The sequence below is a fragment of the Pelobates fuscus genome, chromosome 7 (assembly GCF_036172605.1).
Source record: "Pelobates fuscus isolate aPelFus1 chromosome 7, aPelFus1.pri, whole genome shotgun sequence".
Lineage (NCBI taxonomy): Eukaryota > Metazoa > Chordata > Amphibia > Anura > Pelobatidae > Pelobates > Pelobates fuscus.
The window spans coordinates 10,111,928-10,136,375 of NC_086323.1; the positions used below are offsets into that span (position 1 = coordinate 10,111,928).

At 42.2% G+C, this 24,448-nt stretch overlaps 1 protein-coding gene across 3 annotated transcripts in view; it reads left to right on the forward strand.

Annotated features, from left to right (window-relative positions):
- Positions 1-15,606, forward strand: part of KDM4A (lysine demethylase 4A) — a 374,420-nt gene extending 358,814 nt beyond the window's left edge. For 2 of the 3 annotated variants that reach the window (XM_063427679.1, XM_063427678.1), the window contains exons 4-22: positions 207-321; positions 714-907; positions 1,010-1,059; positions 1,260-1,363; positions 1,633-1,770; positions 1,858-2,036; positions 2,257-2,426; positions 5,892-6,196; positions 6,746-6,866; positions 7,933-8,114; positions 9,072-9,270; positions 9,444-9,520; positions 9,626-9,681; positions 9,969-10,077; positions 10,162-10,347; positions 11,434-11,601; positions 12,183-12,302; positions 13,129-13,221; positions 13,731-15,606. In XM_063427679.1, coding sequence (XP_063283749.1) covers positions 207-321; positions 714-907; positions 1,010-1,059; positions 1,260-1,363; positions 1,633-1,770; positions 1,858-2,036; positions 2,257-2,426; positions 5,892-6,196; positions 6,746-6,866; positions 7,933-8,114; positions 9,072-9,270; positions 9,444-9,520; positions 9,626-9,681; positions 9,969-10,077; positions 10,162-10,347; positions 11,434-11,601; positions 12,183-12,302; positions 13,129-13,221; positions 13,731-13,871 — 2,707 coding nt within the window. In that variant the 3' untranslated portion in view covers positions 13,872-15,606. Of the gene's footprint in view, positions 1-206; positions 331-713; positions 908-1,009; positions 1,060-1,259; positions 1,364-1,632; positions 1,771-1,857; positions 2,037-2,256; positions 2,427-5,891; positions 6,197-6,745; positions 6,867-7,932; positions 8,115-9,071; positions 9,271-9,443; positions 9,521-9,625; positions 9,682-9,968; positions 10,078-10,161; positions 10,348-11,433; positions 11,602-12,182; positions 12,303-13,128; positions 13,222-13,730 lie in introns of those variants that run through there. The other variant, XM_063427680.1, reaches the window with a different exon arrangement.
- The last annotated feature ends 8,842 nt before the right edge of the window (positions 15,607-24,448 follow it).

Sequence of the window (24,448 nt, forward strand, 5' to 3'; positions counted from 1 at the left end):
TTCAATGTTTCTGTGCTGGGAGTGAAGCAGGGAAGGTCATGGAGACTGTCTGTTTTCAAACACTGGCTGATCCAAGGTGTATGTATATGGCGGAATGATCTGGTCAGGATGTCATATGTTAAAAGTATGCGTTTTTTGGTGTTTTTTTTTGTTTTGTTTTTTTTATTTCTATTTTATATCTAATTTTACATTTTGTTCAAATACAGATTTTGTACTCCCCGTTATGCTGATTTCGAGGACTTGGAACGGAAGTATTGGAAAAACTTGACATTTAATGCTCCGATCTATGGCGCAGATGTGAACGGATCTCTGTATGATAAGGTAAATTAGAGCATGCAACTTTCTTCCCAGATCTTGTCTCTGAAACCACTGGTTTGTTTATGTGCAATATCTATTACCCTATATTGCCCTTAATGGATTAAATCTGCTTTCTTTGTGGTTTTAATGCAATGGTCTGTCGTATCTGTACTTGACTCTCTAATGTCGCTGGGTCGTAGCATACCTGGTGGTATATGTGCATTTTTAATCGGCATTTTATTATCCACTTGTCAAGCAAATTGACATTGTGGCATTTTGTAAGAAGCATGTTTGATTCTGATAAATTAATTCTGGTCATTGAAGCATATACAGTGACATCCTGGAATGTTCTGTGGTTAATCTGTGTGCAGTATGGCCTGTACATGGTATGTTCTGATTGTCTCTCGTTCGTTAAGCATGTGGATGAGTGGAACATTGGGCATCTCAACACAATCCTGGATGTGGTGGAGAGAGAAAGTGGTATCACCATAGAAGGTGTGAACACGCCATACTTGTACTTCGGCATGTGGAAAACCTCTTTTGCTTGGCACACTGAAGACATGGACCTTTACAGCATAAATTATCTGCATTTTGGGGAGCCCAAGTCATGGTGAGCATTTTAGATTATTGTTTCACAAATATTTCCACCATATTGACCTAGCACCGTGGGGAAATGTTTTAAATGAAATGTATCTGCTTGTTCTCTTTGCAGGTATACCATTCCCCCAGAGCATGGAAAAAGACTGGAGAGGCTTGCCAAAGGTATTCCAAACACCTTGCTAGATTTAGTTTATCCCTAAAATCTGTATAGAATGTTTGTTTTTTTTCCCCAGAATTTCTGTAAAATAACCCTTCCCTCTGCTGTAAGCATTGTTGTGCACCATATTGTTCTGTACATAATAAACATGACTTCATTACGAGTGAAATTTTTTTATTTTTTTTTATTTATTTTTTTTAATTAGGATTTTTCCCTGGGAGTGCTCAGAGTTGTGAAGCTTTTCTACGTCACAAAATGACTCTAATTTCTCCATTTATCCTTAAGAAGTATGGAATACCATTTGATAAGGTGAGTCTTATAAAGGCAAGTAAATGCTTTCTCTCCATACAAAATATAGTATACATGTTATAACTGGAGCTTGCTTGAAGCTCTGTGTCATGTGAGTGGGCATTTATACACTTTACCCATGGCAATCTGCTGTCAATCTACTAGTTTTTATTCAATCTGTGTATATTTCTTGTAAAAATTATAAATTCCAATAAATGAATTTCATAAATCTTTTAGGCAGACTGAAAAGGCTTTTTGTTCTGAGTTTGATTGTACTTCAATCTCTTTAGATAACGCAGGAAGCTGGAGAATTTATGATCACATTCCCATATGCGTACCATGCTGGGTTTAACCACGGCTTCAATTGTGCAGAGTCTACCAATTTTGCTACACTGCGATGGATAGAGTATGGAAAGCAGGCCGTCCTGGTAAGTGGACCGGTTTCATCGTTCATGCTTTATCCCTGAGACGGTGTTTGCTATTAACATTTGTATTCGCTGGTTGTCTGTTTGCAGTGTTCTTGTAGAAAGGACATGGTAAAAATCTCGATGGATGTCTTTGTACGGAAGTTCCAGCCAGAGCGTTACAAGCTGTGGAAATCTGGGAAAGATACCGGCGCCATAGACCACACACAACCCACTCCAGAAGCTGCTGAATTTGTGGAAGATCAGCCCGAGACTGATCAGAAAAAAAGGTAAGCATTTCTAAAATTACACGTTAAAAGCAAGCAAACTGAAACCTGTTAAGATTTTGGTTAAAGGTACTGTGATAATAAACTCAAGTGAGGATCTGTCTTGCTTATTTTAGATCTTTCAGTGTTTTATCTTGCTTGGGAAAACAGAAAACAAATGGTTTACCTTTTATGTATTTGTTAGAAGTCCTGTTTTAAGATTAACTTGTCTTTATCACCACAGTGTGGCTAAACATCGCATTGGAACCAAAAGGCACAGAGTGTGTCTGGAGGTACCAAAAGAGCTCAGTGCAGATTTTTCGAAGGATGAATTTTGCCCCCCTCCATGTGACGTGGACACGGCCTGTGTGGCGCCGAGCGAAGACACTTGCACTGATGAGGCAATGGAGCCGGGTAGGTAGACTGCTATTCATGTCTTTCACAAAGTGTAACTTATTGCATTGTGCTTGCAAATCACAACAAAATCTTTAGATTAAATGGTATTTGCTTTAAATGTTTTACTACCCTCCGAGGTTGCCAGCCTACTAAATGCTAGTGAAAATTGTAACAATAGGAATGTGACACCAATCACCTGGGATTGGTGCAGGTTGCAGCAGTTCATAAGAGGAAAATAGAGCTGAGACGGTGTGTGATGAAGCCATTAGCTATTTTACTGACTTGATATACTGGTTACCTTTTTAGTCACGGTAATGTGATGTCATTTTGAATGCCATTCAAATATGCGAAGGCTCTAACACTATTCAGATAGTGGCGTTTCCCCAGTAAACATTTACTGGGGAAATGTTCAGCAGAGAGGTGCTTGACCCCTCCACAGCTGGTCAGGGTGCAACCACTGCCATCCCAGTTTGCTGCTAGTCACCTCTACCAGAATACTTTTGTTGGTTAGATCAGGGCAAACCATGACATAAGGTAACCATAACATAAAAACAAATGTACTTTTGCATAGTTATTAATCTCATTACTTTGACAAATTCTAGAAGGGAAATCCTGTGCCATGCTTTAGGACCGAAAAAATAATTAAAATCTAGAATGCTGCTCTGAGGGAGATATCAAAGTGTACCATTTGGTTAAACTATGTGTTGGTGTTGTCTCATCCCTTGTTTAATAGAGCAGAGTTAAAGGACCACTCTAGTGCCAGGAAAACATACTCGTTTTCCTGGCACTAGAGTGCCCTGAGGGTGCCCCCACCCTCAGGGACCCCCTCCCGCCCGGCTCTGGAAAGGGGTTAAATCTTACCTTTTTCCAGCGCTGGGCGGAGAGCTCTCCTCCTGCTCTCCTCCTCCGATCCGCCTCTTCTCCTCCCCGTCGGCTGAATGCGCACGCGCGGCAAGAGCTGCGCGCGCATTCAGTCGGTCACATAGGAAAGCATTCATAATGCTTTCCTATGGACGCTGGCGTGCTCTCACTGTGAAAATCACAGTGAGAAGCACGCGAGCGCCTCTAGCGGCTGTCAATGAGACAGCCTCTAGAGGACATAGGGGGAAGGCTTAACCCATTCATAAACATAGCAGTTTCTCTGAAACTGCTATGTTTATGAAAAAATGGGTTAACCCTAGAAGGACCTGGCACTCAGACCACTTCATTAAGCTGAAGTGGTCTGGGTGCCTAGAGTGGTCCTTTAATGTATTTTTGCTCAGCTGCAGAGCTGAGTACGTGTGTTTTTTTTTTTTGTTTATTTTGTTTTTTTCTTTGAGACACTAGAAATCGAATTTCTTGCATAATTTGAGTACAATAAGCTTGTGTAAGGGTCTCTGCAGCAACATTTCCTATATGTCAATCATGGGGAGGAGGAGGAGGAGGAGGGGGGGAGGGGGAAACAAGGTGCGAGAGAATATCAGACTGATCCCACTCAATAGGGCGCTCCAGATCTGAAATGTCAGCAAGTTCTCTCTGCACTAGAGATAAAGTAACCCCAGACTATCGTATCTGCCTTGTCAGTGAGGTATAGCCAATAAACCTCTAGGCACCATGAACAAGAGGTCAACTGTGCCTAGAGGGGTATTGACTATACCTCACTGACGAGTCCCAAAGAAGGCTGATATGCGGTCTGGGGTGGCTGTATCTCTTGTGCAGAGAGAGCTTGCTGGGTTCTGGACTGTCCTTACAAGTTGCTCCAGTCTGATGTGCTTCAGAATATGTTCTCTCTGTAATGACTCAAGTGAGAACTATTTTAAGACCTGAGCAGGGATTCACTGAAGGGCGAACTACTGAGGTTCTCTAAGCTTTTGTCTGTCATCTTCTCTGGTTTTGTTCCACGTTTTGGAGAAACTTGGAGCACACAAAATAGGGTGCAAAAGAATCCTGAGAATGGACAACGGCTCCAATAGCCTGCCCTTTGTATGTCTCTGTTCAGATCTCAAGCTTGAGCTGTTGTCCATTCTCTCTATTGTCTAGCACGCTGTTGAATTGCTCTCCCCAAGGGTAATCCAGACGTGGACCACTTGCTCACAATGCCTAGAGGGGTATCCGCTATACCTCACTGACGATGCCTAACAAGGTTGAAACGATCGTCTGGGGTTTCTGTATCTCTTGTGCAGAGAAAGCTGGCCTGCTGTTTTGCGTGGGATCAATGTAGTATGCAAATTGCTCAGGTTCTCTTTGTAATTGCACAAGATGAGCTTTATCTAACTTGAGATCTGAGCAGGGACTCACTGAAGGTCAGGGTACTTGAGCTGCTGTCTGTTCTTGGTTTTGTGTTTGTGGGTTTTTTTGTGTTTTTTTCTCTCAAAGTCAATCATGTTTTGTTAAACTTTAGTTTTTGTCTTGTATACCTATTGTACAATGCTGTGGAATGTGCTAGCGCAATATTAACTGCAAACTGTGCGGTATTTAAAGCAGGGCTCGACAAATCCTAGGCGTTATGGCGACTAAAAAGTTTGCCCTGGCGTCTGGGATTTGTCCGCTTTTTATCTAAAACGCCTGGCTGGGCAAATAAAGGAGCTGGGCATCCACACACGGGAGCATGTAGGCGGCCGGCTCAGTGAGCATTGTAGCTCAGTGGAGCATCAAGGCGATTGGCTGGGGCAGCAAGCGAGGGAGCAGTAATCTTCCTGCGGCTCCCCTGTGCTCCTTCGCGCTGTTTAATAATGCTGGGAGCCAGAATATGACGTAATTCCGGCCCCGGCATCTCAGGGAGCAGAGAGGAGCTGCATGGTAGATTACTGCTCCCTCTCACACAGGAAGAGAGAGCAGCCCCACTGGACCCCAGAGAAAGTCCACTCAGCACTCACAAAGGTAGGTAGGCTGGGTGGATTAAAATAAAAATGTAAATTCGTGAGTGTTTGAGAAAGTGTATGTGTGTATGTCTGTCAGTGTGTGTCTGTGTAGGTACCTGCCCCCCTCCGATCACATGATTGGTGTTTTTTTTTTTTTTTACTTTTTTTTTTTTTTTTTTTATTTAATTTAAATTTTTTACGCAGTGCAGGTTTTGCCATGGCTTGTCCCGCCTCCATTGCTGAGTTAATCAATCTTTATGATCTCCGCTAAGCCAATGCTTTCCGATAGTAAAGCATTGGGATGATATTGCGCATGTTCTGTATGGGTAACATTCAGCGCCTCCATGCAGAGCACTGACACAGGACTCTAGTGGCCGTTTGAGTGACAGCCACTAGAGGTGTTAGCAGGCAGCAATGTAAACACACTCTCTTTGAAAATGCAGCGTTTACATTGAAAAGGCTTCAGGGGACAGGCTATAGACACCAGAACCACTACACTAAGCTGTTTACTGTACATTAAGCTGTAATGCTTCTGGTGACTATAGTGTCCCTTTAGAAAAAGGGCTCCTAACTTTTTTTAGCTGGCTCCTAGAAACAAATTTGTCAAGCCCTGATTTTAAAGATAAATTGCATTCTTTCACAGGTTCCTCTGGACAGAAATTTGAAACTCTCAAAAATGTGGAGGCTTTCAATCTGTCTGAACAAGACGCCCCGCTTTCCAACCCAAACAGCCCCTCAAGCAGCAGTTCCTCTTCCTCCTCCTCTTCATCCTCTGCAGACAGCTCCCCTGAGAGCTCTGGGTCCTCTGATACAGATTCTGACAATCAGCAAAGTGCATCCTCTTCTGGCACGTCCTGGTCTGTGCACAGCTATGCCAAAGGCGATGACCATCCTGGAGTGAAGAAGAGCAGCAGTCTGGCCAGCTTCTCTGAGCAGGATGTGGGAGAGGTACAGGCGGTCAGGGAATTTACTGGTTATTCTTAGATTTCTACCCGGATCAACATGTAGTTGAAAGTTGATCTGCTGGTCATGTTTTCACATTACCTCTGCCTGACTTTGATTAGTAGGAGTGTGTTAAACTGTGGGTATACTGTACATGTGAACACCTTTTTATCTAGCGAATACAAATAATCCCCCGTATGACCAAAAATGGTGTTCTAGAGCAATGAAAGCCAAAGGGGGAGGTTACTGGGTTAATCGTTTAAAATTCCTGCTAATATATTCTATTACAATAAACAATCCTGTTTATTTTATTTTTTACATTCCATTATGTGACCCAGTAACTGCATCATAGCCAGCACATTCTCATAGTATTACAATATTTCTGTTTCAATTTACTTTGAGAGCAGAAATAGGATGGGTTTCATTTCGTGCAAATAGAACAGGAAGCATGCTGCCCTGCACTGGCTACACATCATGGGAGCTGTACTCCCTAACAGCTGACCCCATTACACACTATAATAAAATAAAAACTGAACCTTTCATTTTGTTGCACAGGTTGCTGAAAAACACTTGACGTCCATAAAGGAGAACCAGAATGCCAAGAGCCGGCGGCAACCCCTTTCCAAACTCCCCCGTTATCACCCGCTGGTGATGAAAGATAGCGGCAGTGATGAAGGTAATAATTGCCCAATGTAGCAAGCTTTCCTTGTACAGAGAAACTCGCGGTGGGAGTTGGCCCGGTCTCTTCTTAATGCATACAATCTATTCTGTATATAATTGATATTAAGGATATAAATTCTTCAGTTTGAAACCCCCCCACTTGCAGTAGTTTCCCATAAGTTTAACGATCTGCAGGACGTAACCCCTCCAGTCATGATACCCCGTAGCTGGGGTGATCAGCTTGCAGTATAACTGCTTTCTAGATGGCTATCTGGCAGTCATTATTCCGGGACCTGAAACAAACTGAACGTGTAATGACCCTCTGAACACTAAATAAAAGCCTGTATTCCTGACCCTATGGTGTTGAACACTATCTTGCTCCCCTAAATATAGTAACATTGCAATACCTTTTTTCCAGTTTGCCAGCGCTGGCTTTGCCCTCTGATCTGCCTCTTTAGCTGACATCAGAAGATATCAGCCAATCACAATGATTTTCCATAGGAAGGCATTGGATTGGCTGAGATTGACAATTCTTACGATCTCAGCCATGGAGGTGGACCTGGGGCGGAGCCAAATGTCACCCTGGCCAATCCGCATCTCCTCATAGAGATGAATTGAATGAATCAATGAATCTCTCTGAGGAAAGTTCAGTGTCTGGATGCAGAGGGAGGAGACACTGAATGTCAGTCACACTGTGCAGCACTGCCCCAGGAAGCACCTCTAGCAGCCATCTGAGGAGTGGCCAGTGGAGGTGTCGTAGGCTGCAATGTAAACACTGTATTTTCTATGAAAAGACTGTGTTTGCTGCAAAAGGCCTGAAGGGACTGGGTCTACTCACCAGAACAAATGCAATAAGCTATAGTGCAGTCTTTAATGCCGTTGATACCTTCATCTGGTCCTGCTGATCCCCAATACATCCCCCTTACAGCCCACTGTTCTTGGTTTAATTGGAGTATTGAGAGAGCTTTTAGCATAGCTAAGAAACTGCTTGTTTAGTTGGTTAAAACGTAAGTAAATGTTCTGATTTTTTTTCTGTCTCAACCTTTAACTATATATTTTAATATTTTTTGTTTGTTTTATAGAAGTCCCTGAACAGCTTGTGATGGATGAGGACTTTGAGGAAACGGAATCCTGGGCGAAGCCCCTCTCTCAGTTGTGGCAAAACAGACCTCCCAATTTCCAGGCAGAGAGAGATTACAATATTGCCATGTCACTGTTAACTCCTCACTGTGCGGTCTGCATGCTGTTTCAAACACACCATCAGGTAAGCGGTGGTGCAGAGGTTTAATAGTGAGGGTTTGCTCGCTGGACAATATGACCCTGTTACCCTCAATTAAAATCGAACTCTGACTGCAGTTACCTAAAATAATCAAATAATTGTAAATGATTGTTGACCTGACATCTTTCATCTCTCCTGAATGTTGCATTGTTTATTGAGGAACTTCTTATCTTGCTTTTCAAGCCCCTCTCTGTGGTGTTTATAATTTAGTGCTGCTATTCCATACCATATGAGCCAGTATCTGTTCAAGCTCCACCAACTTTGGTTTTAATGGGTCTGAAATCAGACCACTAAGCAATAGGTCTCCTGTTAATCTAGTGCAGAAACAGGCTCTCTGTTTTGAGCTGTTGACTCCTCTGTCTGATATGGTTTCCATGAGCAATACTCTTTTGGATCATAATCTGTACTCCACCTATCTGGGAATATAGAACCAGTGGCAATTTCATTCCTGCTGGGAATGTCCAGGACTCCAGACTTGCAGTGACAAGGAATGTTTCACCATTTCATATATCTCGCAGTTTGAACTGCATATTAATGCCAGTTAGCTATAAATACTTTATTCGGTTCTAATAATAAATAAACCGCACATTAAGGGCCTTTCTGATAATATTGTAGTATGGAGTAAGACCGTGTCTAATGGCAGCCATTTTAAAAACCAGCGCTGAAAGTGATCAGGTTAAATATTGTCTTCAAGGAGGAATATTTCGGGTTCAGTTTTTTCCTTTGTATTCCGTATCACCATTTACCCTGTGTGTTCTGTTTCTGAGCTTGATGGAATGGAAGTCGTCATTGTGTGATGTGTTTTGTAGGTTTATTTTATAGCTGGAGAGTCCTGATCGTTTTCTCAATGAATGTCAGTCGCCATTCCTTCACACTGATTCTATTTAATTTAAATAATTTCATGTTAAGCCCTTCTTAATTCCTTGTTATTCTGCCCTTTAGTCGGAGTGTGGAGGACAGAAGGCGAGAACTGACCCAAGCACAATTGGATTCCGTATGAAAAGCAAACCTCTTATTCCAGAGATGTGTTTCACAACTACAGCCAGCAGCAGCGAGCTGAGCATTTCTGCTCCATATCTGGAGGAAGATGGAACCAGCATGCTTATAACCTGCACAAAGTGCTGCGTGTGTGTTCATGCCAGTAAGTATGACCCAGCTGCTTATTGTAAAGAGTCCTCCAGCTCCTACTGGGGGGGGATATAAAACATTGCAAGGTTGCAGTTGTATTTTCCAGACAGGAGAGTATTCTGAATACTGATAGAGGTTGTTTCACCCCTGAATGAATCCTGTACACCTTGTTTGTTCCATGCACAGGCTGCTATGGGGTTCCTAAAGAAAAGGCTGTGGAAGGGTGGCTTTGTTCCAGGTGTGAAGAAAATGCATTAATGGAGGTAAGAGATGAACATTCTGATTTCCTGTGCAGTGGATGGTTAAAGCTGGGTGTTACCTTAAAGGCCTTTATCCATTGACCTCATATTCTGTCTTTTTTAACCAAGGATTGCTGTCTGTGCTGTCTACGCGGTGGTGCATTGCAGAAAGCCAATGATAACCGGTAGGTTCCGCTCCACATTTCCACTATTCTTCAAGTAGTAAGATCCTCTTTTACTGTTGGCTTGTCTTGGATTTCTTGGTGATGTGTCTGGCCTCACTGGGTTGGAATTGGATGTCCTAATTCCAGATTTCTATTAGACTTGTTTGGTGATGGTCTAGTCCTATCCTCTCACCCTCCTCTTCCTCCCCAGGCTAGGCCTTGGCAGTATCCCCTTTAAAATCAAAATAAAAGCTATAAAATGTAAAGTTTTGCTTTCTCAATGTTACTTACTGAATTTGTTTTGCCAGGTGGGTTCATGTAATGTGCGCTGTGGCGGTTGCAGAAGCAAAGTTTGTAAACATCGTAGAGCGAAGGCCGGTCGATATCTGCAAAATCCCGCTGCAGCGGTTCAGATTGGTAGGTGCTCCCTGCAGGGCAAAGTGTGCTTTACCAATGTCTCTGGGTGACCGTCCATAATCATGGTTTCCATTTTGTTTCTAGAAATGTGTGTTCTGCAAGAAGAGGCGAAAGCGGGTTGCCGGTTGCTGCGTGCAGTGTTCCCATGGGCGATGCCCCACCTCATTCCATGCTTCCTGTGCCCAGGCCGCTGGTGTGATGATGCAGCCTGACGATTGGCCCTTTGTGGTGTTTATTACCTGCTTCAGGCACAAATCCACCAACAATGAGGTATGATATTGGGAATACAAATTTAACAGCGGAACAATAAACTAATAGAAAATAGTTTATTTTACTACAATGGAGTTGGTTGGCAACTGCTGTTGGTGTTCTTTACTAAGAACCGTCTGACCTCGTCGCAGTGTCTGTTAATGCCTAAACAGCTGAGAGATTAACTGGAAAAGAGGAAAAACAAGAACTTTCACACCGCGTAAGAACCTGTACACATGGCCAAGTGTTTGTGCAGGGGTGTGATCACGTCTGACCTTTCCCATAATGGATAATGCCGCTGATTGCCACGGTGCAGGGGTGTGATCACGTCTGACCTTTCCCATAATGGATAATGCCGCTGATTGCCACGGTGCAGGGGTGTGATCACGTCTGACCTTTCCCATAATGGATAATGCCGCTGATTGCCACGGTGCAGGGGTGTGATCACGTCTGACCTTTCCCATAATGGATAATGCCGCTGATTCCCACGGTGCAGGGGTGTGATCACGTCTGACCTTTCCCATAATGGATAATGCCGCTGATTGCCACGGTGCAGGGGTGTGATCACGTCTGACCTTTCCCATAATGGATAATGCCGCTGATTGCCACGGTGCAGGGGTGTGATCACGTCTGACCTTTCCCATAATGGATAATGCCGCTGATTGCCACGGTGCAGGGGTGTGATCACGTCTGACCTTTCCCATAATGGATAATGCCGCTGATTGCCACGGTGCAGGGGTGTGATCACTTCTGACCTTTCCCATAATGGATAATGCCGCTGATTGCCACGGTGCAGGTTCGGCACACTTATTAATTCCACCTGGTAAAAAGAGCTGCTGGACCGGTAATCAGGAAATAGGCTTGGCTTCCAACAAATATAATGGGAAAATAGTCATTACAATTCATAGTCTTGGTAGACTGCAAAAGCTGTGAAACTATGAGGTTTGCAAAAAATAAATGAAGGGTTCCTTTAAAGATACTTTGTAAAATAAAGAGTGACTATTTCCATTTGTATCTTATTCGAGTTGACTGCATATTTTCCAGTTTGATTAGTTCCCATGGTCTGCATTATTATTAATTTTTTTTTATTTTTTTTTGTCCTTACAGGGAAAAGATTCAAACAAGGATATTGTACTGGGACAAGCAGTAATCAGCAAGCATAAGAATGGCCGTTACTACCAGTGCGAGGTAGTAAAACTGACCAAGGAGACTTTCTACGAAGTTAACTTCGATGACGGTTCTTTCAGCGATAACTTGTATCCTGAGGATATTGTGGTAAGGGCATTGTGATCACAGTGCAGTACCTTGGTATCCCCTCTCTGTTATACAAAATGAATGATCTTATCGAGCAGCGAACACACTAGCAACCTAGTATAACCCGTCACTAACACAGCGATTTAACTAAATCTGTAAAATTATTCCATGAACCGTAGAACCCGTCTGTTTGAACAGAACATAAACCAGGTTTTGTTTGTCTAGCTTTTCATATGTTAATGGTTAATAAGTGGTTTTGGTACACTTATTGCTTAGTTTTAACCCTTTAAGGATCAAACCTCTGGAATAAGAGGGAATCATGACATGTCACACGTCATGTGTCCTTAAGGGGTTAAAAAGGAAACCATTATATTTACTTTCTAACAATTTCAAAGCCTTTCATGAATGCCATGGGGAGGGGGGAGGAATATTAATGATAAACACTTCCTGTTAGGGCTCAGTGTTATTTCTTGGCTACTAATGCCACAATTAAACCTGTGAATAAGTTTGTTTCCACTTACAACCTCTGTTCCACGAGTATATTTGTAGCCAAATTCAGAAGCTATGTGTCTCACCAGATCTCTAACTCTCCTGTCCTACAGAGTCGTGACTGTATTAATGCAGGTCCTCCGCCTGCAGGGGATATTGTTCAGGTCCGCTGGACAGATGGATTGACTTATGGAGCCAAGTTCGTGGCCTCGCACACTATTCAGATGTACCAAGTGAGTGAATCCCAAAGATGTGGTTCTAGTGGACTTTGACAATTAGCAGTTTCCGAAATCTGGTCAAATTCGTAACTTGAATTGCCTTTTTATAACTTGCAAGTAATTGGTTTAAGTCAAAATAAGCTTTTGATTTTAAACATCTTACCCACTGTCTGCAGCTCCACACGGTCTTCACCAGCAAATCCTGTATTTTCTTATATAAAAGAATACACAAAATGATTTAAAGATTGTCTGTTGGGGCAATACTGGTCCTTCATATTGATTGTGTCCAGTCCGAGAAGCATTGGGAATTCTTGCTTGAAGTACTTTAGGAGACTGGAGTGTCCCTTTTAGTCGATCATCTGTAATCTCTGGGAATTTTTAGATAGCACAAAGTGGGAGATTTATCAAAGTGTATTTTATCTTTGTTTTCAATATTTATTAAATTGTTCAAAGAAGTATTCTTTTCTCTGCCATGTTGCGATGAAGTATCCATTTTCGAAAATATCAAATTTGGAGTGGCCGAGAATAGAGAAGTGAAACTAAAAAACTTTCGGGTAAAAAAAAAAAACCAAAACAGAAAAAAAAATCTGTCCCAGTGCAATAAAACGACTGACTTTTAAAATCTGTGCAAAACTGTCTGACACTTTGATAAATCTCTGCACATGTTGATTGTAACGTATTGTGACCCAGCTGATCACATGAATACAAAGCACATGAACATCCCTGAGTTTTACCAACCATCTCCTATTCTATAAACTGGTACAACCCTGGTTTCTGGGCACCACTGAAACATTTGAAACTTTTTCTCTCCTTTAAGTTCTTTAAATTTTTTTAATTTTAGGTCGAGTTTGAGGATGGCTCCCAACTAGTCGTGAAGAGAGATGATGTTTATACGCTCGACGAGGAGTTGCCAAAGAGAGTAAAAACACGTTTGGTAAGTTACTTGATGGACTGTTCATTTTCACATTGGTTGGGTTCCCATAGTCCTGCTGTGCTGCCTATGGTTGTTGAAAATTGTGCCTGCTGGCAGCGCTGAATCCTTCTCTCCCTATTAACTGGCAGCAAAGGGAAGGGTTTCTGCTTGTCACCACAGCTTAACTTGGTTCTAAAAAACAACCTTTTTAATGGTGTCGCTTTAAAGAGCACATTCATTATTGTGCTTGTCAAACTAATTGAAGTGTATAAAAACATTGATTCCATATGGATATTCTAACTCTGCCAGTGACAGAATAAAGCTTCTCCTCCTGCAATCCTTGTCATGAAGCAGCTTTTATTGGTCTTGCGCTAAACATTAGTGTCTTGTTAGAGTTAAGGAAATTTAAGACATGTATGATGTAATGTGTAAGCTGTGCTGATTGGATCTGATCCATGGCGGATGTAGATGTTGTGTTCTTTGTTCCCGCAGACCCTGATACTTAATTATTTTATTTTCCCCCCTCTCAGTCTGTGGCATCTGACATGCGCTTCACAGAAATTTTCACTGAAAAGGAAGTAAAACAGGAAGTGAAGCGGCAGAGAGTCATCAACTCTCGATATAGAGAAGACTACATTGAGCCAGCTCTGTACCGGGCCATCATGGAGTGAGGCTGTGACCGGATCTTCGCCGAACATCTTGCGAAGAGGACATTGGCTTTGCCTCCTAAAACTGTGGCCAATTATTTCATATCTTGGGACCTTGCAATCTTACTGTGACCTTGCAAATAACTTCTGAACACTTATATAAAAAGTCCTACCATGTTTTGCAAAGCATTATGGTATCACAGGATTGAAGTGGACTTTTCTGTTGGTCTGCATCGCATCCGTTTCTCCTTCACCCCTTTCTCACAGGAAGCTTGAGGATGTGCACCCCAACTACCTTCAAAACAGAGCGCCCATGGTGCTAGATCTCTAACTTTTTTTTTTTTTTCTCTTTTATTTAAATATATAAATATTTCCATATATATTTGGATTTTTGGTTTTGGTTTTTCCCTCCTGTGGTTCATTTGAACCGATGAGCCTGGAGGAAACCTGGACAGATGTGGGAATGGTATCCATAAATTAATTTACACCTGATCGCTTCCCTCTTCTGATTGCAGGATCCCAGATACTGGGAGAAAGACATTACATTAGAGAATGGTTTGGTTTTTGTTTTTTGGCCCCTGGATTCCTTTTTGATAAATTTTCGCATTTGAAAATGAAATCTTCTTTTTGATTTCTATTTAACGTTTTCTTGTGCGGAACTTGTGGACAATAAACTGCTGATAAAATAAATTGCAGGTTCATATTGATGCTTTACGTAAGGGAATCTGCATGGAAGTGAAACTTGGTTACAAGAACTGGGGTTTTTTTTTTTTTTTTTTGGTTGTTGAAGGGTCTGGGCATCTGGTCTGTAGTTTTTAGAATCCAATGAGTGTCTACCTCTTGCTTAACAGCTAAATGTCTGTTTTTCAATTAATGAAACGATCAAATTTTATAGAGAAATCTGATTCGGTCTGCTCTCTTCACATTAAAATAAGTTTTAAAGGACCGAGTTGTGTAACAAATGTTTACACAAACCCCCTAGATCACTCTGTAACCAGAAATATCACAAAGAGTGTGGATATTGACCTGAAAGGAATTCTTGTGTGAACATATACAGGATACGAAACCTGCCTGTCAGAATCCTACTTGTATGTACATGCCAATTGTATGTTTTTAAGATCATTTAATCAGCTTGTAACCTGAAGAGATCCCCTTGTAAGCACCTTGCTTTTTGAGCATTCTGTCCATTTTTCTTTGTCATTTTCAGGTTGTGTAACTTTTAGAACTGTGAGTGCGAACGCTGACTTAGAGTGCCGCGATGTTATATCAGTGGCCGATTTCACAACATGTGCCAACGTGCGCATTTTGTAAAGAATACAGTGGAGCAGGAGACGCTTTATGTGATTATTTAAAAATCAACTTGGTTAAATATTGTGTGGTTTTTCTTCTAAACATCCCAACTGAGTGCTTGGATTCCAGTTGATAAATGGCTTACTGGCAGCAAAAATGTTCATAAGGTTGAAACTTCTGTATGGTTGGAGAGCAACATGGGCCGTGCCTGCCGCTCTAGGAATAGACATTAAAGATGGGGAGCTCTGAGAACATGATTGATGCTGTTCCTGTGCGTGTTTTTTATTTTATTTTTTTCGTTCCTTTTCTTTAAACCCTTTTTTTGTAGTTACCGTTCCTTAAGGCTGGACTTCCCAGCGTTGAATTCAGCCATGTTAAAAGACTGCATTTTATTTTCATTTTAAACTAAACTTTAAATTATATGGTTAGCTAGAGCATTAATTTTAGCAATAAACTTGTGTGACGTGCAGCACTTGTCTCTGAATATTGTCTGATTTTATAAATGTTTAATGTCAAATGGTTACATGTATGCTGGCGTGGGGCTACTGTGTCTTGATTAACAGTAGGTCTTAACCCTAGGGGTAAAACATAACTCAGAATTGATCATATGCTGAACATGACAATTTAGAACTAGTGTCATTTAAAAAAAAAGTCAAGTCTGCATGAGATGGAGGAACCCCTGAGGAATGCACTGAATTATGACAATCTTACCATTAGGTGGAGCCCCATGCATTGAGCACTCGCACAGATCAATCTGTTACATTAACCCTTGATTATTGATGAAGGGAAGAGAGTATTACTTGTTTCTGAATGGGGGGTGTACACACACACACACACACACACACACACACACACACACACACACACACACACACACACACACACACACACACACACACACACACACACACACACACACACACACACACACACACACACACACACACACACACACACACACACACACACACACACACACACACACACACACACACACACACACACACACACACACACACACACACACACACACACACACACACACACACACACACACTCTCACACACACACTCTCACACTCTCACACTCTCACACTCTCACACTCTCACACTCTCACACTCTCACACTCTCACACTCTCACACTCTCACACTCTCACACTCTCACACTCTCACACTCTCACACTCTCACACTCTCACACTCTCACACTCTCACACTCTCACACTCTCACACTCTCACACTCACTCAGTGGCTCTGCCTTTCCATATGTCTCCGCTATGTTATTGATAATACTAGGCTTTTGGACTTACTAGTGTCTGCATTCCCATTTTCTGAGGGTACGTGAACTTCCACCGTGACACTTTATTTACAATGCTGGTATTTCTGTGCAGTGTGAAGGACCGACAGGAATATGGAGGGAGTTCGGTTTTGCTTTATATAAAAGCCTTGGTTGCTGCCTCCTGCAATAATCTAGTAATGTAACTGAATCTTTGTAATGTGTGTTCTGTACGGGCAATTCTGAGCAGGAGCCAGCATTTCACTTCTACCAGAAAATTGGATTAGATTTCATTCACTTTATTACAAAGGAAGTTGGTTTTGTTTCATAATACAAAATAAATAAATAATTTTAAATTGTAATGCATCAATTTCAGGGTCACCACAAAATGTAAATTTACAGTTTAACTCCAGTTATTGTGGACTACATCTCCCATAATGCTCTAACAGCAGTAGTGCTGGCAAACATAACGGAGATGTAGTCCTTGACATTAGAAGTGATGACGGTTGCCTGACCCTGGTTTAATTAATTCACTGTTTTAAATTTCATTTTTTAAGCACTCTTAGGGAGGCAAGTTATTGAGTGCATTGTATCCATTATTCCATCATCCTGCAATCGTTAAGAAATTACTTGAAATTCCATATTCCCATAGATGGTGAATAGAAATTAGATTTATTAATGGTTAAGTAGTTAAAACAAACAGTCCTGCTCGTGGCCGAGACTCTACCAGTGGGATGATGATACAATGCAAATATTGCATCCACACGTGGTGTTCTAAAACTTCCCTTAAATACTCCGTGTATTCTATCAAATGCCGCATTTAAAGGTAGAAGCAGAGAAGGCATCCCATAACCCTAATCTAGTTAATATTGATGAACCTTCTAGTTCTGTCCGTGGCCTGCCTATTCAACGCAAATACAACTTGATTGTTCGTAACAATATCAGGGATATTAATTTCACTCATTGATATGCAAATCATTTTATAACTTTTTTTTGGATTTTTGTTTGTTATTCAGTCTCTTACTGTTAAAATACACCTACCATTAAATTTATGGACTGATCATTTCTTTGTCAGTGGACAAACGTTCAAAATCAGCAGGGGATCAAATACTTTTTTTACCTTACTGTAAGCAGAATGAAACTGGAGAGGGAAGTGTCATAAGGCCCAGGATCATGCCGTTTTGTTTTTTTTAAAGTGGGTTTCTTGGATGCAAGCAACGTCGGAATGTAGAGACCTCACCTCCTTAAATAATAAACGTTGCGCGCGTATGTATATATTATATATATATATATATATATGTATGTGTATATATATTTTTGTGACTTCGCAGACACGAAAACTATAAAAAGGGGAAGGTTGAAGAAGAGAAGTCAATGGAAAGGAATAAGGTGGAAACCGAATGGGGCAGCCAGTCCCAGCGGGCAATGAAGGGACCCATGAGTCTATTGACTCAGAGAATAATTGCATGCTATACATATTTTGTTTGGGGTAAAACACATTCCTAAAATGAAGATTGTGGGGTCATCCCTGTGGTGTTTAGGTAGGTATTCTAGCTGGAGAGATTACAAGCGGGTATGAAAGAATAGGATTGAGCACATTTGTACGGATTTCCAAAGGAATCTGAGACTTGAATCTGCTGCATTCAATTAAAATACAAGAGTTTATATTTGTACATGAAATGCAGTAAAGGGTGCTATGACGGAGGACCTCCCAGTACGAACACCGAAAACACGGGCACACACAGTAATAGCCAAAAGACAGTTTGAGTCTATTTCAAGAAGGGGTACAGCAACGTGTGCAATCCCAATTTGGGCCACTAAATTGTCCCCAGAGTGAGGATATGACTATGTCCTTCACACATACGCTATGGCCGCACTCCTACGGGAAGAGAACACATGCAGGAGCTCTGTCGGCATTGCTAGAACAAGTTAACACAGTCAAGAACAGATATTCGCCCTAAGAACATTGTGTCTGACCAAGGATTTGTGGGATAATTCAACTTGCGCTAATCAGTTTAAATAACGTGTTTAAGCAGTATGTAATTTCTCTGGAATAGTTTGGGGAAATCCGCAGTCACCAGATATCAGGAAATTTCATTTGATCCCTGCACCGTTTAAGGGAAATGGATTGAGCAGTGCATCCTGATGGGAGATGGTGATGTTTTGTAGTACTCACTTTAAGGTGGAGCAGAGTGAATTTTGAATGGTTCTTCATTTCGTTGAAGTAATACATTATTTTGCAACCACTCCATCCCATGCTGGGGGGGGGGGGGGGCAGGGGTTGGCAGTCAGGTAAGTACCAGGTGCATGTTTAACAATGTTATGAGGAAACTGCACTAATAGCCTCTGGTAAGAGGCCCCCTTGTGGTAGAGTGTGGCAGCAATATATTGCATCCCCTCTGGCACATTAAGAGGTTAACCAACTGGCAGTCAATGTGCTATTTGTCTCACTCAGCTGTCCTGCAAGCACTGCCTTTGGCAGGGGGACAGACGGCTGAACAAGGCTCGGCTATGTTCTGAACTGCATCTCATTCCATCCCTGCTTCCTGTCCTCCCCTCCCACCCCCTGCGCCATGCTCTGCTCGGTAAACATGCATTAGCTTTCCTTATACTGAGAGGGGACACGTAACAGGATATCAGGCCCCGAGGACGGGGTCACTTGTTTTGAAAGCTAACACTCTAATGCGGTTCATACCGACGATGGTATAATGTGCTTACATTAATACCCAATAAATATTTCCATAAGAAAAGAAGTGCAGGAGGTTACTATCTGTGTTTATATATAAAATGATAACACCAACAAATATGGACCAACACGCTCGTTACTGCAAATTAGCCGCTGATCACGTGAAAAATAATTAACGCTAAGTAGGTGCAAGCAACTTTTAGATCAGTTTATTGCGGTAAACTTCCTTGTGTCCGGACTATGAAAAGTCAATACGTAATTACAAATGCGCAATGAGCTGACACTTGGCATCACTGGACTCGTTCTCTACTATTCCACGTAGACATTAGGGCTGAATGGTAACATTTGGGCTATCGTTATTATTATTCTCAGTGTCTGACTTGTTATAACTTCTTGATTTTCTTTAGAACAAATGGCATACGCTATAAGAAAGCCACAGATAGCGAAAGCATTAGAGGTCTATTTAACTGAATAAAACAGTTTGTTTTTCTTAATGAAATAATTGGCAATTCATTCTGAAGCCAAATGACCCCAGCGTGAGGAATGTCAAATCCCAGTTCTAGAATGGGCTCATTATTGCCATGCTGCGTTCTGACCATCACGTGGAGACTCTCAATGTGACGTGGTGTGAGATCAAAGGCCCCGGCGGACGCGTGGAAAGCACATGACTTACACGTGAAGGATGGCAATCCGACTGTGTGTGAGGAAGGAAGCTAGCGACCAATGTGTAATCTGTTACAGTAACTCATACAGCGACTGAATGGCTAAATTAATAAAACATGGGATTAATAAAACATGCTCCACGATAGCACCACTAGATGTGCAAAGAAAGGTTATTTGTAGAACAAGAAGGCAGGATCTGAAGTTACAGTGTGGAGAATCGAGGAACAATGTAACATTATCTTTTTCTTGTCAATCTTTCTTTTATTGAGGCAGGAGTTAGATGGGGTACAGAATAAAGAAGAGGGGATGCACAGTATTTGTACAGAGTGGGATCGCTTTAACACAGTAGTACATCTCCTCCGAATGGCAGCCTCATTTTATATTTTATATTAAACAAGCTTTTCAATAGGTTAATAGCACGCATAAAGTAACAATAATAAAGGTAGCTTTAACTAAACGATTGTATCATCAAGAGTTAAATGAATTAAACAAATGTAAAACAAATGAAAAAATCATCTGCGCCGGTTGTTGCTAGACTAGATATGAAAAGTAATTAAATCAAAATATGTAGGTACATTCCAGTTGGCTCGTTGCTGTAGTCGCTTTAGTATTTAAATGAGTTAACATATGATAAAAGTATAGTAGCGAAACTGCGCTTTTTCAATTATATTAGTAAGAAAAGTGGTCAGCGGAGAGACAAAGCTTTTAGTAAACGAGTCTGGTTACACTGACTGACTACACAAGGGGTGTAAACAAATGAATACGATTTAGCACATGCTGGGCTGAGTAATAAGAATGTTTAAGCCTAGGTAGGAGGTATGTTAGATAGGTACGATGTGTCATGTTCGGTTGTAGTATGTGTAGCCTCTGGTGACGGTTACCATGCGTTACTGTGAGGGCAGCTAGGTGAAACGTCAATGCCATCTCACTACAATGTTCCTAAGGAGGGCTGGAATATACGAGTTGGCACATGCTGAACTGATTAGTAAAGTGGTGAAGCATAGCGTTAGTCTGACTAGGTGGACATTGACATCTGTAGTAAACGTTTGCATGGCATACCAGACAAAACAGGAGGACGGCCATACATAACCATTAGCTTAAGTTAGCAGGCTTATATTAACCCTAGGGCACACTGAAACACAAAACCTGCGCTAATCAACTAAGTATAAAGATACACTCACTTAACTACGTTGAGCTGTCAAACTAGCTTTAAACCACCCATAGACTGTGATACATTGCTGCACTAGAAATAGGTGAGAGAGTAGGGCACAAAGCTTTAACACAAAAAAGGGCAGTGAGCACTGCTTAGTGGGCTCAGTCCTGAGCAGCCTCCGTCTTCTACATCAGCTACCGCTTGCCAGATTTGAACATAACCACAGGGATAAATGCAAACATTATACAGCTGGGTTACTCAGTGATCCGGATGTTTATTCTCAGTTCTTAACCCTGTAAGCTTTGAAAACAGTACATGTGCAGCGTAAACCAATAATGCTTATTAAAGTTACTGGCACAGGGGATGGGGGGATAGCTGTTAGAGTGTTATGTCCGCAGATACCGTGTGAAGATAGAAGGTAAGTGGTCGGTTGCCTTTAGTAAGTCCCAGTTCATGAGACCAGCTCACCCGATGCCTGCTGGTATCAGGGTACCTTCCCCGAAAAGAGTGTGTTCAGGGTCTCGCTTCGTCCGCCGGGTAGGTCCTTTTGGTCCTGGTGCATTATACTTCTGCTCGCGGTGGGTGTCGTGGGGATCTGGGTTGGGATCGGAGTTGGCGGCTCGGTAGATACAGGGTAAGTCCGTATAGTGCTTTGCTTGTTGCCGTGGTGAGGCCTTTCTCGTGTGGAGGGATGGATGCCACCCTTGCTGTGCGCCTGCTCTTGGAGCTGGTGGGTAGTTTGTGTGGGAGGCCATGTTAGCCGTTGCGGTCTCTCGAGTGTGGGGGCCATGGATTTTGCCAATGCGGTATGGCGTTGTTTCCCGCCCTTGAGCTTGTCGTCGTTCGCGGGGTCCGATCGCTTGTTTAGGTGCTTGCGGAGGATATCTGTAATGGCGCCGCCTGGTCCCTGGACGGACCCATTTGGACACCAGTTTCACGGCCCGATGGTAGGCTATTCCGCGGTTGCACAGCAGCTCCCAGAAATTCGCACACAGTCGGTCGAAATCCCCGAGGGGGTTCATAGTCGATTGGGCTTGTGTGCGTCGCTGGGCAGCCGTTTTAGTTGCTTTCCACCGACTTGGCGGATAATGTTGCCGGGCTGGCTTAGGAGGTCTGTTACCCCTGGGCTTCTATCGTCGCTTTATGTGCCGGGATATCCCTCTCCGGCGAGGGGGGGGGGGAAAAACGGATTCCGGGTGGGCTTCCAAGTGAGAGGCTGCAGTTCCTCGCTGTTTCTGGGTAGGCCTCAGGTAGGCCTCAGGTCTATCTCCGGCTAGGAGCTTCCGATTACGGTCGGGATGCTTGTCTCGTGGCGTTATACTGCTTGGCTTCCCTTCTCCGGATCCCCCTGCTGTCGCTGTGGTCGATTTTGCGCTGTGTTTTGTGGTTTTAGAGCGAATTTGCACGGAGCTCATGTCCAGTGCGACCGCTCGGCATGGCCGCTTAGCTCCGCCGTAACATTATCTTTTTAATATAAAATGTGGTATCTGCCTGGAATTGCCTTCCAGTGGAAGGGATCCAGGGGTACTTGGGATGTACGTTCCGCAGCCTTGGCTGGATTCACACAGTTATTGTCCCACCTACACGATTCCCATCTCATGTTTACTTTTCATTCAGCAATGGTAACGTGGGACTTGGTGTTAAAGGGTTTCTGTAGCCTCCATGATCACTTCTGCTTTCAAAGACACTCCACATATAGAGATATCTGCAGTTTTGTGCCAGGGGCTAGTTGCACCTCCTGGCACGTGTGACTTAGACAGCCCCGGGGCTCTGTTCTCCAACTGTAGTCAGCAAGAGCTGTGCTTCTACCCTCGCAGGAAGCGGCGAGTTCTGGTGGCAGGGTCTTTCTGTGGCACGAGCCACTGTGTGGGATAACCTTCCCTGTCACTTGTGCATAAAATGACCTTGAAGAATCGCATCTTCCAAGCATCCTTCCAACTATCTAACGATTTTAGCCATGACGCAGAGCTGTGGCCCACTGTGAGAGTGGCGTCTTGTGCTTTCATATCATATGTTCAAACTTTCACTTATCCCAGACACTCGGTCTGTCTTGGGAATGGGAGGGATCCTTTATGTGCATAGTATCCCAAATTTCACGGGATTTCCACTTTTACCCCAAAACTAAGAAAATATTCAAGGGGCAGTCAAATTTCTCTATGGATCAAGAAACTGTTACATCACATGTTATCACATAATATCTGTTAAAAGAGTAAATATTCTCTAAAAAATAAAAAAATTATTGATGTAAAGAATTACACCTCGTTATTGTCCTTACAGTAAAGAAGCATTTCCTTTGTCATACACAACATCTCCTTTGTGTTAATTATAGATTGGATAAACCAGGTGGGATTATTGGTGAATACTAGATAAACAGACAGACAGAAAGACAGGTTATACAGGATAGGCAGACTGACTGATGACACTTGAAACTAAGACAATTGAACATAGCGTGCATGTTTGTGATAATGATCTATCTCATAGCGCCCTGACCGCGTTTATTTATTTATATATGTGGACTGTTTGTATTAATCTACTTCCGTCTGGAATATATTAGCTAAATCCAAGTTAACTTGTTATATTGAGATCAACATGTTATATCAGAGAATTTTGCAAAGCGGAGACAAATTTAATTTGCTTAGAAATAAGAGATGTAAATTCTATTGACTATATCCGGATGGATTCCAGTACGGATTTGAGCTGCCTAAAGATATTGGCAATGTTAACGTACAAACAAGCTGCCAAGCGTATGTCTAATTAACAGAAGTACTGTGCAGTGTGCACGTACTTGCCAAATGTCCCAAATCTGGTGGCACAGTCCTGTCCCGGATATTAAAAGTGACAATGTCAACAACTACTGTATAGACAAATAATTTAATGAGAAAGAATGCATTGTAGGTTTTAGTTTTATTATATTCCAACGTTAATGTCACCAACTAATGTCACTAATGTCGTCCGAGTCTGATTGCTCTCAGCTTAGCGTGAGCTAGATATTATATTGTAGACTTGCACAGACACATTTTTGATTGTTTTTGGTCATTCGGTCAGGCCCCCAAATTTTTTTTTTCGGTTTGACCCAACCCGTGGCAGTGCTTAAATGCAGCAGGTAAATAGTTATATAATCCTTGAGGCGGGTTAACAATGCGACAGCTGTCCAGCAGCGCATTCTGTATATAGAACCACTCGTTTTTATTACAGTTTTTAATTCTTCCGATTAGTAATGCTTCTCATTTTGATATTGGAGAGATTTTAAACCAGAGGGGTCAATCATACAGCCTATTAAACTCATGTATTAACAAAGACACCTGTCACCCTCCCTGGTGGATGTGTCTGTAATTCAGTTATTGTCCCCTCTCTTCTCAGTTTGTCACAATTCCCACTTTGTGAATAACCCAGGTAGTGATTGTTGCTGCTGCATCCTGATGCATATAAAATTATTTAAAAATCTTCAAAATTCCTGGGATCTCATAGAGTTCACTTTAAATGTTATGGTAATAATGACAACAATAATTAGTCAGTAGTTTGGTTATAGCGTAAT